The 15,450-nt window shown below is 45.4% G+C and overlaps 1 protein-coding gene across 1 annotated transcript in view; it reads left to right on the forward strand.

Moving 5' to 3' along the window:
- Nucleotides 1-15,450, forward strand: part of CACNA1B (calcium voltage-gated channel subunit alpha1 B) — a 257,782-nt gene that overhangs the window by 204,043 nt on the left and 38,289 nt on the right. The window contains exons 34-37 of the mRNA XM_036750823.1: nucleotides 2,434-2,550; nucleotides 6,879-6,944; nucleotides 8,021-8,112; nucleotides 14,158-14,305. Of these exons, the coding sequence (XP_036606718.1) occupies nucleotides 2,434-2,550; nucleotides 6,879-6,944; nucleotides 8,021-8,112; nucleotides 14,158-14,305 (423 nt within the window). The remainder of the gene's footprint in view (nucleotides 1-2,433; nucleotides 2,551-6,878; nucleotides 6,945-8,020; nucleotides 8,113-14,157; nucleotides 14,306-15,450) is intronic.

The following is a 15,450-nucleotide window of genomic DNA, read 5'->3' on the forward strand; positions in this document are numbered from 1 at the left end:
CCAGGAGCCCTTTCTGTCCTCTAGGACCCCTACCCAACAGTACTGAGGTGGGTGTGAACTTCCAGGAGAGACCTAAGGAGACCCTGGCTGGTTCTAGGATTGCATCAGCTGCAAGCATGGAACCATTCTGTAACCTGGAGCTGGTGGATGAGTGCAGAATGAGGAAGTCTGTTCGGCTATCCAGCTCTTTACAAAGTAATGAAGTCTGGTCTCTGACAGAAAGGATGAGGAGAATGTCAGAAAGCCTATCCATTCTCTCCTCTCTGGCCCTAGGACCTCTATAAATAGACCTATGCCCTCAGCCTGAGGTGATGAACACCTTCTGGCCCATTCTGTTCTGTCAGGATGGAGCTGTAGAAAGAACACCAGATTCGTAGTCTGAGGACCTGGGTTCAAATCCCAGCTGTGCGTCCTGCTACCTGGGTGACCTTGGGTAAACTATGTCACTCATGGGGACTCAGTTTCCTCATCTGTGAAATGTGGAGGACAGACTTTGTCCTCCTTTATGCTAACAATGCCCAATGATATAGATGATAATAATAACCCACATTTATCTGGTACTTTAAAGTGCTTCATGTACATTTTCTCATTTGAGCCTCTCAACAATGCTATGAAGCAGGTAATCTATACCGGGTATTTCTCTTCTCGCATTGCAGATAAAGAGAGGAGACTCGGAGAGTGTAATGGACTTGCCCGGGTCACCCAGCTAGTCCTGGGTCTTAAATTCTTCTCTTCCCTCTCTTGGGTACTTAGAGAAAGGGCCTATTGTCAGTATGGCAGCTAACACCACTTTCCCAATAGCCTTGAGGGAAATGAGAAAGGATCCCCATTTCCTGGAGCTTAGAGGTTCTGCAAAGAAGGGGGATTAGCAAAAGCAAAGAAAGAAATAGCCAGGTGAGCCTGGGGCTCAGAGATGCTGTAGCCTCGGAGGTGTGGGCCACGGGACAGGCTCTCCAGGGCCTTTCTGTGGCGCCCCGGGATCCCGGGTAGCTCGGTGAGGAGGGAGGGCTGCAGCAGCCTGGGTTCTGCCTGCAGGGAGAGCCCAGGAGAGTCTACGCTCCCTTGGCATCTGCTTCCCACTGCACTGCCTGCTTCTGTGGCCGTCAGGGAGCTCTGCCCCTCTGTCGCTGTTTCATTCAACACCCTTGTGTTTGTCTCTTTTCTCTTTATTTGATGACCGAGTCTGACACACGGTAGCTGTGTTAAGTCTGAGCTGCTTTTGCATATATATATTTTGAAGTCGAAGCACCACACTCAGACTGGTATGTGCATGGACCTGATCAGGCAGGGACGGCACTAGCCCGACACAACACCCACTGGTTTCCCCTGCACTGATGCTTAAAGGGGCCATCCCAGGAACTTGGCAAACTAATACATTCCAGTTTGGGGGAAGCTTGGGTGAAACTCACCCAAAGGGATACCCTCTGGTCAAAGAAGGCTGGAGGAAAGAGCTGGGAAGGTGCCCGGACCTGACAGTGCCTCTGTGGGAAGCCCTGGCTGCCCAGGGCTCTCCTGGTGCCCCTCTGTCCCCGCTGCTGTGATTCACTGATCGCTGGGGGCTCCAGTTCCTGGGCTGAGGGATGGGTGCCTTTTCCACTCAAGCCACCTGTAGAGCAGAGAAACATGTTCATGTCTGTTTCTGTTTTGGAAAGGTGAGCTACATGTATTCTGCCCTCCCTGAAAGGCCACCAAACTCCCAGGTCAAGAGCCTTTGCCGTGCCTCAAGGGGGATAACTCTGAACTCTTAAGAAGGCGATGGGCACCTTGAGTGGGCCCGGCTGAGGAACATGCCCGGTGTCCACTGGGTAAAATGCCCTGCTTCTCAATCGGAGGTTCCCCGCTCGGCCCCCTCGGGTAAGGGAGGGACAAGCGCTCCTCCGGGGCACCCTCTGTCGAGGCTGGCCAGATGCACATCGGGGATTGGCCCCTCCTGTGGAGCTCTGCTTTGGCAAGTGGGCAGCCCCGCCAGGCAGCTGGGAGCCTTCTTAGCTAAGCACTGCAGGAGACCCCAATCTCGATCATTGACGCAAGGCTGCGGGAGACCCCCTCCCTCCAGGGCCCCACCCTGCCCTCCGAGGCCAGCCAATGAGCCGGCTTTAGAAAAGGCCTGCCCAGGCCCAGGATGGCGTGTCCAGGGCTCTGAGCGTTCTCTCCTGCCCTGGCGAAGGGAGGGCCCTGGAGCGGAATGGGGTTTTCTCTGATTTGCTGCATGTGAGATGATTTGCAATGACGAGTTTTTCTTTTGGAAGGTTTTCTGGTGGCCGATCGCTGCTTAGATCGTGAAGCGGTAATTTTTTATTTTATTTTTAACCTCTTTTTAACCCTTTTTCTTTGGGGTGGCAGGGGCACGGGCGGGGGTGTCTGGGGCGCAGCTGGGCTATACTCGCGGGGGTAAGTGTCCGGAGGTCGGAGAAAGCTCTCTCCTCTTTGTAGAACAACTTCATCAACCTGAGCTTCCTGCGGCTCTTCCGGGCGGCGAGACTCATCAAGCTGCTTCGCCAGGGCTACACCATTCGCATTCTCCTGTGGACCTTCGTTCAGTCCTTCAAGGTGAGTGAGGGGCCGCTGCAGGGCCGGGCAACGAAGAGGCAGCGTGATGGAGTAGAGAGAGAGAGAGAGGCAGCTGGATTTGGAGGCGGGAAGACTCAAATTAGCTGTGTGACCTTGGGGAAGTCCTTTAGCCTCTCTGTGCCTCCCTTTCCTCATCTGTGAAATGGAGATAAGACCTCTACCTCACCAGAGTGGTTGTGAAGCTTAAATATGAGCATGTACGCCCAGATGTAGGCTAGTAGTGGTAGTTATTATTAGAGAAGTAGAAGAAAGCAGGGATTATTCTCTTTAAACTAGTCATGAGTCTAGTCCTTGCTCTGGCACCAAGCAGAACTGGACTACAAAGGGACCAGTCCCCATACAGGACCAGGTAGGGAGCAAGCAGCAGCTGCTTGTTCTGCTCGGTATCTGGCCGCCCAAGCCAGTATCACCCCTGCCCCCACCCACTGGGACTATATTGTCACCCTTCTGACCTGTGGCTGAAGTTAAGCCGTTTATTCTCATTCTCTCTGTCTCTCTCTGTCTCTCTCTCTCTCTCTCTCTCTCTCTCTCTCTCTCCTTCTGTCTCCTCTCTCTTCTCTTCTCCTCTCTCTGTCTCTGTCTCTCTCCTCTTCTGTCTCTCTCTCTCTCTCTCTCTCTCTCTCTCTCCTCTCCTCTCCTCCCCCCACCTCTATCTCTTCCCCCCACCTCCACCCTCCCATCTCTCTTTTCCCCTCTCTCTCCTCACACATGAGAATGTGGGAAGCATTTCCTGGGACACATACAGGATCTGTCACACCATCTGTAGCCTCTGATTGAGGCACCAAGGGGACCACACTGAAGTGTCATAAGGGTCTGACTAGGTGTCAAGAAATCTGGGTTCTAGTCAGGAGTGTGCTGGCAATGTTTAACAGCTAGCTTCTCCCCCACCCAAAGCCCCCACCCCACCCCATTTACATTGGTACACAGGAGTGTTTAATTTGTGTTATTAACATTTTGTCCATCACTTTCTTAAATCTAGATAATCAACCAAACAAAAAAAAATCAGGTCCTGGTTTGTAGAATCAGCTGATTTTTGAAGTATGAATGTTTTGGACTGAACTGAAAATTTAACGATTGGCTGGAGAGCTGGTTTGAGCAGGCTCCAGCACACCCCTGCCTCCATTCCTACCTTTGTCCCTGGTTCACACTGTGTGACCTTGGGCAAGACGCTTAACTTGATTCAGCCTCAGCTTCCTGATTACTCAAATGAGAAAGACTAAGGCAGCAGTGAGGAGAAGACCTGAGTTCAAGTCTTGGTTCCCTTACTGACCAAGCCACTTCATGGATCATGGGACCTTGTAAGAGCTGGAGGAGCCTATGAGCTTTTTAGGGTTTATCTAATTCATTTTACAAAGGAGGAAGCAAGCCAAGAGAAGTCGCCCAAGGTCACACAGGGAGGAATTAGCATAGGTGGAATTTGAATACAGTTCCTCTGACTTAAAAGTCAAGCGGTCCATCCACTATACCACACTGACTTCATGTTCTAATCTGAGAATTGGCATTACCTACCTTAGGGTTATTGTGAAGAAAATGCTTTATAAACGGTAAAAGACATAGGAATGTAATTTTATCATTATCATTATCCTTATCAAAAGGAAGCATGCCTTGTAAACATCAAATGAAATAACAATGCATGGGGGGGGGGAGTTTTGAGAAGTCAAAGACTGGGTTATGGTCATAGGATGGATTAATGATGTTGTTGTCCTTGTCACTGATGGCTGCCCGCTTGCCTGGCAAACTGTGAAGTATAACACAGATGTGGGCTCCTTTCTCTCTCCTCTGCCCTGCCTTTCTTAACAATTACTTTTCTCTTTGGGCTTGGTTTTCCTCCTCACTCACCTCCTGCTTCTACCCGGGAGCCCAAACTCTTCCTGGCAACAGGCAACGCATACTGATTTCAAAGCCTTCTCCAGGCTGGTCAGTGAAATGTCAGCTCAGGGATGGTGCCCTGGCTTCCTGCTGGGACTTGATCCTGAGAGTCACAGGCAAACATGGGCATGCTGAGATATTACACGCTCGTGACGGATGCAATATCATCTCGTGTAAACATTTGTCAGGCACCTGCTAAGGGCAAATGCTGGGCTGGGTGGGGATGATACAAAGGTGAGAAACAGGGCTAGAAAGCCACTGGCTTCCCCCCTCCCACGCACTCCCTTCTATTTAGCTACTTTAGAGTATTTTATTTTCTTTAAATGTTCTCGGTTTGTGATTTTTTTTTCCCCTGCTGCCATCTCCTCTATTTTTTGGCCTCTCATTCTTCATGTTGCCTTATGGAGCTGTCCACCTCCTCCAGAGGTATTGCAGTCTCCCCTGGGCAAACCACTGGGGTCTCCGTGACTGTAACCCTGGTAACATTTGACCTTCAGGCATCCCAGTCCCCAAATTTGGTGGGCACTATAGGTATCTCTTCCTCCTACCTAGTCTTCCCCAAAGCACCTCCCTTGTTCTTACTAAGCCTCTTTGTCAAGTTCCCCCATAACCCAGAGATAGTGTAATGTAAAGTGCTCTCTGTGCCTCAAAACATGACATAAATATAGGTTGTCATAGTCACTGTCATTATGATTGTTATTATTGTTGGGTTGGTTCTGCAAAACCATGTTTCTCTGGTTGGAGCCCTTCCAGGGCAACCTCAGAAACAGGACTGTATCCTGCTGGCCATTGGACCAGAACTAGGGTTCGCTCTCTCTCCCTCTCCTCCCTACCTATGTAGAGATAGATACATGTATTTCAATAAACAATCATTTATTATGCACCTAGGTTCCAAGCTTTATTTTAGGTGTAAGAGATACAAAGACAAAAACAAAATAAGTCATTCCTCCCAGAAGCTTACATTGGCAAAGAAAGCATATACATAAACATACATGTAAAATATGTATAGATAGATTCAAGAAGAGATATTTATTTCAGTTTTTAATCATATTTTTTAATGGTCGTGATTTTTCCCCTAAAGCCCTTTAATTTTTATGTTCACTGTGCCTGTGGGATAGTACAATTTGAGGGTCCAGGACACAGATCTCTTGAATCTCTCAGCCCCTCCCCCTCCTCCTCTACCACTGTGGCCTCTCTCCAATACCATTTTTAGCCCATTTTTCCTCCAGAGCTCTTTGAAGGGCACATACAAGAGGCTGTGTGGGAAACCAGTGAAAGTCATTTAGTTAGGTGTTTAAAGAACCTTTTCAAAGTACAGTTTTGCATAAAAATTCTATTTTAAAAATAGAATCACCATGGAATTAGGGGACTGTGGATTACAGAGAGAAAGCAGGCAACAACATAAATGGGCATTTTTATAGCCAGAAAAGAACAAATAGGAGAGTTTCGCTGGGGTCCATGTTGAAACTGGTCTCATTTTAGATTTTTAAAGTAATCAACCAGAGGGAGTGTCCAATGAATCCTTCAAGTTTGCAGATGGTATCAAGCTCTTTTAGGGAATGAAGTGCCAAGTAATGGAGTTTTACTGTAGGGAACCTTCACTGGCTAGAGAAGTGGCAGGTGAGAGCCAGTGTATTGGAGAGGGTGGAATAATCTAGGCTGTTTTTATGGGGTGATGGGCTCTGGGCTCTTATTTAAACCTAGGACTACAGCCTGAGTGTCTCCTGAGAATTGTTTCCTGAAGACATTCATTCAGGAAGTGTAAAGAGTAAAGAGCCCAATCTGTGTAAGGTCCCGGTCCCGGTGCTGAGGACATGACAATCTTTGTCCTTAGAGAGTTTACATATTTTTGGGAGGATACAACATATTCATAGGTAAGTAAATACAAAAATACAAAATAATTTGGGGTGGGGGAGAAGATTAGCAACTGAGGGAGTGGGGAGAACATTTTTACGTAGGAGGTAGCATTTGAATGGAACCTTGAAGGAAGCTAGAGATTCTAAAAGGTGGAAGTGAGATGGGAATATTTCCCAGGCCAAGAGGGCAGCCTAAGCAAAGACCAAGACAAGAGAAAGGGAGTGTCACATCTGGGGAAACTGCCACTAGGTCATTTTGGCTGAGCATTGGCCCAGTGGGCAACAGTAATCAAAGGGCCAATAAAATGTTAGGCATCCTCAGAGAAGAGGACTAAGCAAAATCGGACAATATTTTTATCCCCTGTACACACTGTGATGGATTCTGCCCCAGGAAGGCCACATGCTGCAGTGGTGTGAGAAGCCTTGGCTCATGGGAAGAAGCCTGTGGTCTCCAGGTTGGACTTTGGGTACTTAGAATAGAACAGAAGCCTGAGTCTCACCCAGAGAATCTGGGTCCCCTTGGTTTGCGGACTTGATTCCTTAGATCATTAACAGCATCTCCTTTGGTATCTCATTTCACAGGCTCTGCCATATGTCTGCTTACTGATTGCCATGCTATTCTTCATCTATGCCATCATTGGCATGCAGGTGAGTGCTCATGCTGCCAGTTCCACCTGGGAGAATGGCCTGGAACAGAGCTGGAGTGTGTAGACCTGGGGACATATACGTGTGTGTGCAGGTTGGAGCCCTGGCACTGCCACTTCAAAACTATGTGACTTTAGTCAATCCTATCACCTCTCTGACCCTTGGGGTCTTCACCTGTAAAATAAAGGAGTTGGATTAGCTGTTCACTAAGATTTCTTCTGGGTGACTAGGACACAGTGGACAGAGTGCTGAGCCTGAAGTCAGGAAGACTCCTTTTCCTGAGCTCAAATCTGGCCTCAGATACTTACTAGCTGTGTGACCCTTAACACCTAATGCTTGCCTCAATTTCCTCATCCGTAATATGAGGTGGAGAAGGAAATGGCAAACCACTCTAGTATCTCTGCCAAGAAAACCCCAAATGAAGTCCCAAAAAGTTGGACATGACTGAAACTCTTGAATAGCAATAATAGCAAAAGAGTCCTTCTCACTCTAAGATCCTGTGATTCTTGGTGTATGTACTTACGCATGCACCTACAGACCCAGGCGTGCATAGGTACACACAGAGACTCCAAAGGATGCACACGTTCTTGGTCATGGTGTCTGGCTCTGTGGCTGTGGTCTCAGGGGCTTTCTAGTCCAACCCCCTCATTTTAACAGATGAGGAAATGGTCCAGGAAATTTAAATGCCTTGCCCAAAGTCACACAAATAAATGTCACAAGGGGGATTTGAAGCCATGTTCTCTGATGACAGTCCACTGATGACAGACTCAAGAGTTAAACTATTTGTCCATCAAAGGACAGAGACAGAGGAGGGGACTGGAAGGAAGCTCCCCGCTGTATTCTTTGATGGCTGTGCTCCTCCTTTTCAGAGCTGGCTGGTAGGATCCTCACCAGGGCTGGGGCTCGGTTTTTGAATGCCTGCATATGTACGGCTATGTCCTTGGCTTTGTGCCGGAAGCATGGACAAGGCTTTTCTGCTAACAGATGTATCTTCCTTTACTAAGTTTTCCCTGGTTAAGCAGCTGTGAGCCTAGGGCCTGAGTGCAGAGTTTCCGTGATGTCTTGTTTCTCTTTTCCAGGTCTTTGGAAACATTGCTCTTGATGATGAAACTAATATTAATCGGCACAACAACTTCCAGACATTCCTGCAAGCCTTGATGTTGCTATTCAGGTATGGGCAATCCTTAGATCTGCCATTTATGGGCACGGAAACATCGAGGGTGCATCCCGATGCCCCTTCATTACTGAGCCCCCCAACAAAGTTCTGGTCCACGTAGGATAAAGTGCAACAGATGCCCCTGCTCTCCACCTCCCCACTCCACCCTCCTTTGCAGGGCAGTGGTGTGGTAGGAACTTTTCATGTCAGCATCTATAATAGGTGAAGTCTGATTCAGGATGATCCAGGGCTCCAGGCTTAAGATTAGAGTGAAATGAGATAGTCGTGGGATACCTGAAAGTTAACAAAAGCAGGTTTATTTAGCAGTTGCAGGGGAAGGCTGTTCAGAGTAGGGAAATGATATTCAGTGAGGGTGCAGCATTGATTTAGCAAAGGTCAGCTTCTTTGTTACCATGTTGGTCATGGTGCCGGTTTGCCAGTCAAAAGTATAAGGGAATTGTGCCCTGGCTTTTGTACCCAGGACACTGAAAGTCACGTCAACATCCTTAGTCTCATTTTGGCACAGGTCTGCTCCTGCATTAATGGGTCCTAGTGGTGGTGGGGGTAATCGTATATCCGTGGCATCACTAGGATGGTGGCAGTCTTTGATAAGGCTTAGCTCACGGACTTCTGTTTAGAGTAGAGTATTTGTAGGCCTCTCCTTTATTTAAGATTAGACAGAAGGGGAATTGTCCCCTGAGCCAAGTAAGTCTTAAGGATAGTTTTAATATCTTTCAAGGAAAAACTATCTTAACCCGAGGATCCAGGACTCTATCACTCCTGCTGTGGCATCATTCAACCATGCCTCCTGAATCAGATAGAATCCCCCACCCTAATGCAAGTCTGAGAGGGACTTAATGTTGTTGCCTATGGATTGAATTCCCTAATTTTTCTCCTAAGTGGCACAGAAGCTTTGGGCAATAAAAGGCCAGTCTCCTTGCCTTGGGGCAAAGTTTCAGAGTAACCATCCTAAAGAGGTGTAGAAATTGGAAAGGATTACTCCCAGCTACTTTCCCTCTGTCTTTAGGCCTTATATGATCCCTAAAAGAAGTGAATTAGTTTCCTATTGATCACAGCGCACTGACTTTGGGGAAAACTCCTTAAACTGTTCATACCCTTTGACTAAGAGATTCTGTCATTGGGCATGTAACCCAAGGTCAAAGATACATAGGCAGATAGAGAGATAAATAGATAAGTGCCTATTATGGGCCAGGCAATGTGTATAAAATACCAGGTACAAGCAAGATAATATCCTCCCCTCAAAGAACTTACATTGTTTTTCAAAAAATAATATTTTATTTTCCCCAGTTACATATAAAGACAATTTTTAACATTAAATTAAAAAATTGAGTTCCAAATTTTTTCCTTCCCTTCCTCATATCCCCCTCCCTAAGATGTTAAGCAATTTGACATAAGTTATGTATGTTCAGTCATGTAAAACATGTCCATATTAGTCATGTTGTCAAAGAGAAACAGATCAAAAGGGAAAAAAAATCATGAAAAGAATAAAGAAAACGATCCTTTGCTTTGATCTGCATTCAGACTCCATCAGTTCTTTCTCTGGATGCGATTAGCATTTTTTATCCTGAGTCCTTTGGGATTTTGTTTTGGATCATTGTACTGCTGAGAGTAAGGAATTTGCGTTCTAATGGGTTATGACAACACATAACGGGAAGCTAGAACCATAGGGATGAGATATGCACTCATTGGTATGGCTTGGAAATGGTTGGGAAGTGACATGGAGGCCTGGTTTCAGACAAGATAAAGCAACAGCTCATCTATCAGAAGTAAGTGTTCCAGGGAGGAGTTCAAAGTCGTAGTGGAAGTGGGATGTGAGGATAGCCAGACTGCCAGTGCCATGGTTTGGAAACAGTGGCCAGAAAGTGAGCTGGACGCTTGATTCTGGGTGAGATAAAGCAAAAGCTCCCCTACCTATCAGAGTCCAGGTTGGTTCTAGGGGACAGAGTCCAAGATGAGGATGATGACCCTATAGATATGCCAAAATATTTATGGCAGCACTTTTTGTGTTAGTAAAAAACTGGAATCAAAGTCACTGTGATACCCAACATTGTATTTGTCTCTCCTTTCCTCAGAGCTGCCTCATAGAAAAGAGGAGTAGGGCCACTAGGGAGGTCCAAGAGGCTGTCTGGAGACAAGTAGGCAGTATGGTGAAAGAGCATCATACATGGCAACTTGCCCACTCAATGAGGTAGAAACTAAGACCAAAGGGTCTGGTTTTATTGACTTCCTGACCTGATTAAGCATCATTCTCTGGTCTGGAGATGGTGATGCTTCTCCTGTCCTTTGTCCCTTCATGTGATCAGTTAGGGCAACTGTGCCTGCCCACTCACTTCCGGGTAGAGACTATTAGAGGCAACATGACCAAGTAGATAGAATGCTGGACTTGCAGGAATCAGGAAGACCTGAGTTCACATCCCACATCAGATACTTATAAGCAGTGTGACCGTAAACAAGTCAGTATCTCTGAGCCTCTGTTTCTCATCTGTATAAAAAAGGGATAATAGAACAAATAGTACTTACCTCACAGGGTAGTTGTGAGTGATGTGTAGAAAGTGCTTTACAAACAACGACCAGCAGATGGGTTCCCACCCATCTGGGTCTCTCCCAGATTGCTCTTGTTACATAGGATTTTGGCACTGATCTGGGAATGAATGGGGTTTCAGTATGACTGTCTGGTAGGACTACAGCTCATGCAGCCTTTGAAGCTGAGGGGATCCTGTCCTTTCTTCCCTTGATGTGTGAGGTTCTTGTGCCCTGCCTTGCTTTGGGGGCATTGGTCTTTGGCTTAGGACAGAGCCTTTCCTATTGATTTCCCATAGAGATCAGGGTTTCATTTTGGCACAGATTTGCATGTTTATTAATGGGTCCTGGTGGTTATAAGGATAATCTTATATTAGTGGCACCACTAGGATGGTAGCAGTCTTTGATGAAGCTTAGTTCATTGAATTGCTAATTAATTTATGGAATTACTAATTGAATAAGGAAATGAGACCACAAGGGGGTCCCTCTGGGTTGAGTGGTAGCAGGCACACCCAGTTATTTGGATATTCTCCAGGAAAGACCATGAGGACAGTGGGGAGTAATGTTTCAGTCACACTTTAATAAAGTACAGAGGGCACAGTGGCAAACAACACACTAAGTACAGAAACAAATGGCATGAGGGGGTGGTACAGAGGCAGACAGCATCAGGACTGGGATGGAGTGGTGGAGGAAGGCAAGCACTGTGGGGAAGAGAATGGGGAGGGGAGAGGCACAGAGAGTCATGTGATTATAGATTGGGGGAAGGAGCAGGATGGACCCTTGGAAGAATGCTCGGATGGCAGGAGATTGGGAGTCTCATATTTATAGGGTTTCCATGGGGGACAGACATGTTCTTATCTGTGACACCTTGGGGTTAGTTCATTAACATCCACATCATCTCAAAATTATCAATAACCTCTGGAGTTCTGCTGGTCTCACTGTTCATGTCTATAGCTTAACTGAGACTCACAGATCATGGTCAGTTAGCAGAACCAAGGGACCCTTACAGCACGGACTGGCTGGCTTCCCCTGATTTAGCATATAGTCTCAGGATGTGACTTTAGTTAATTGTAAGATAATTTGCAAGTAACTTATGTTCCTTTGATTCATGGGATGGTCTGTAAATGACTTTTAAGTTCTCTTTTTCAATCTTACTTCCTGCTTTTATTACTTTATATGTGAAATCACAGATCTAGTCTTTATCTCTATTCCTAAATATTAAAATGTAGAGCTTAGAACTTTTTTGTTAATTCGATAACTCACGTTTGTATGCAATAGGCACAGAGAATTTTAGTGATTATCTAATACAAACTTTACTTGGGACAGCCTCCCTTATTTGAATATTTCCGTATATATTTTTTAATAAATATTTCTTTGTTTATATATTGGCCTGAATTTCATCTATGGATTTTTTAGCTCTGAGAGTTGGGGGCCATCTCCAGTCATCCTGAACTCTATCTTGCCACTGGACCCAGATGGCTCCCAAGGAGAAAGTAAGGCTGGTGACTTTGCACAGTCCTCCCTTACTTGAATCCAATTCACTTGCAAGTCGTGGTATCACCTTTCTGATGTCATGGTCCTCTTCAAGAATGAAGGACAAACAACAACTGGCCACCTATAAACACTATAATGGCTAGAAGAAGAGGTGGTGGTCAGGGCAACTAGAGCTAGATGTAATTTTAATATACTCATAGACTTCTGTGTGGAGTAGAGCATTCTGAGACCTCTCCTTTACTTAAGATTAGAGAGAAAAGGAAGTGGAGTTATAAATGAAGTTAGAACCCTCTGACCATGCTGGAGACTAGCAATGGATCAGATTCCCAATCTCCCAGTCATTTTGAAGGTTCAGTGCAATTGATGTAGCAACTTAAACATCAGGGCCCTGACCTGCTAGAAATCTGACCTCTCTGTCTTGTAAGTCAATCATTAAGGGGGCCCCTGATGATCATTAGGAATACCACAAGGCTGATAGGTCAGAAAACCATACACAAGGGGATGAAGAGAAGAGCCCTAGGAAATACATTAGCCTGCACTGGGGACAGGAATTTGCCACAAAAGCATGAGCATCAGTTATATACAAGATTGGGCCTTTTAGTCTGTATGTCTGAATTTACAGCAGTTCTTTAGCTGACTGAAGATTGGCTATATATAAGGAGGGACAGGAAGTTAGGATGGAGGTTCTGCCAAAAGAATGATCCTGCCCCAGGCTGAGAGAATCTTCTTTACTCCCTTCTGGGGGAGTCTCAACCCTTACTACTATGATTCTAGACTATCTAGGACCTGAGGAAGAAGGTAGGACTAACTGGAGAGGAAAAGAGAATTATCATTTACTATTTATATGCTACTGTGATTTCTTTTTGTTTTGCACTTTTAGTGGGGTGAAATTAAGGTTGTCCTATAGTCAAGGCACTATTAGCTTGAATGCTTATAGCTGGGATTCTACATCTGTAAATACCATGAGCTAAATTCTGAGATTCTTAGGGAAACCTCAGTGGGGGCAAAATGAAATAAAAAAAGTAATTTGGGGGCACCCCTGAACCAAGGGCTGAAGGCTTTGGGCCACTGGTTGCATGAATATTCCACGCGTTATTGTACAGAATCTTTATTTCCCTCCCAAATTATATATTCCTTGCTGTCAGAGATGGGTTCTTTCCAGGCTCTTTAAACCTTACTCTCTTCCACAAACTTTGGGTTCCAACACCAACCTATTTTAAGTTGCTCTCACCTGTGTGCCTTTACACTAGCTGTCCCCTACACCTGACATTCTCTCCCTCCTCGCCTTAGCTTTTCTGACTTCAAGACTCCACTCAAAATCCATTTGCTCCAGCAGACTCCTCTCCGAGTGCTTTCTTTCTACTCTGTATATCTTGATATGTCTTTTATCTACCCACTTACATGTTGTCTTGCCATCAGGACATAAGTTTCTTGAGGGTAGGAACTGTGGTTTTGTTTTACTTTATATACCCAGGCTTAGCACAGTGCCTGGCACCTAGTGGCTTGATTTGATCTGACTTGTATTTATTTCCTCACAGTGTCTAATACAAGGCCTCATTATATAGTAGCTTCTCCATAAATATTTCTTAACTGAGCAGAGAGATGAAACAATAAATAAAGGAAAGTGACTAGCAACTGATTTCTATTTCTGTAACCATCAGAAGTACAGAAAATGGGCATTGACTGTAGCAGGAAAGATTTAGAGTATAGATATAAACAAGTACTTTTAGATTGTTCATGTGATTCAAGTCTTCCCAGGGCAGAACCTAATGTGGAATCTCTTTAAGCTGGAAGAGATGCCCTTCTGCCTTGATTGGCTTTGGTTTGGTGTTTTCTGGAGGCCCTGGAGTTAGGGAAGCAGCTCCAAGGAAAATTTGTGGGTGAAGGTGGTTCAATGGGAATGACTGTTTTTTTTCTACTCTGAAATCCCATAACAACTGGGTCACTGCCCCTTAGGAGTCTATGATCAAGAAGTCCTGGCTCTCCCTGCAGAAATTCACCATGCCTCTGCCCCTTTTTTTGCAGGAGTGCCACAGGAGAAGCCTGGCATGAGATCATGTTGTCGTGTCTCAGCAACCGTCCCTGTGACCCGGACACCAAACTAAAAGATGAATGTGGGAGTGACTTTGCTTATTTTTACTTCGTCTCCTTCATCTTCCTCTGTTCTTTTCTGGTAAGTTGAGGTCACTACATTTCTCCCCATTCCCTCTCCCCTTCATCCCTTTGGCACCCTGAGGCACCCTTCTCTTCCATCTGATTCCCCAGACAAACTTTGTAACTCAGCCTCCTTCCACTCTCCATGCATCTCCTGCTGGTTTCTAATTAGGGTTCACGTCACATTAGCAGGCAGTTCCATTTTCAAAGCCTTTATTACCCTGGTGATCAAACCCTTTAATCCCAGAAGCAATCATTTGGTAATTAACTCATTGTGAAGGGTTTTCTTTCTCTTGTGGAAAGAGCCACATGCTTTTTTTAATTACCAATTGTCTGCCAAGCTTCAGGGTGAACAGGGGTCCTTCACCATTTGGGAATGGGCTGGGGAGGGGCTCAAGAACACCCAGAGACTGTGTTGGTTTCTTTTACCCCTCTGAGTAGTTTTTAACTTTTTTTTCTAATAACTTGTTATTAACGATGCATGAATCTTTTTATACATATTCTACAAGTCTTAAGAGCTTGGGGTCTTTAATTCTGGCAAGAGTTTATTTTAGCAGATTGCCCAAAACAATGCACATTCCCACAGGTCTTTCTTTGAAGACCTGAGTATAAATGCATCCAGAATTAAAAGATTAACTATAATTTTGGCAGGGTCTAGATCTGTGGTTTTATCAGTGTATGGAATTCTACCAGTGCAGACAAACAATTCTGTAACTCATAGTCTTACTGAGTTTCCTGGGGCCTTGAGAGGTTAAGTGACTTGCTGGGGGTCACACATCTACTGTGTGGCAGAGGTGGAATTCTAACCTAGGATTTCCAACTTCAAAGCCAACTCAATCCACCATGTTACCTTTCACGCTGGTCATGTTAGGAACATTCTAGTTCAAAGACAAATACATAAGTCATTGTTCATCAAAGTGCGGTTTGGCTCAGTCAGATAATTCCTTTGCATTAGACACTATGGCTTTACTGTCTTGAATAGCCAATCATACATATCAGAGTCAGGTGTACATATGCAGAAGGGAGAAGAACAGGGCTAAGGTTAGTGAGGAGAGAGGGAACCATGAGGGCATTAGCAAATAACTTAGCCTCTTGGTCAGCTCAGTGACAAATATATTCCTAAGCCTCAGAGCTCTTTTGGAGCACCAATGAGTGATCTTAATT

This window comes from Trichosurus vulpecula, chromosome 3, assembly GCF_011100635.1.
Source record: "Trichosurus vulpecula isolate mTriVul1 chromosome 3, mTriVul1.pri, whole genome shotgun sequence".
In the NCBI taxonomy this organism is placed as follows: domain Eukaryota; kingdom Metazoa; phylum Chordata; class Mammalia; order Diprotodontia; family Phalangeridae; genus Trichosurus; species Trichosurus vulpecula.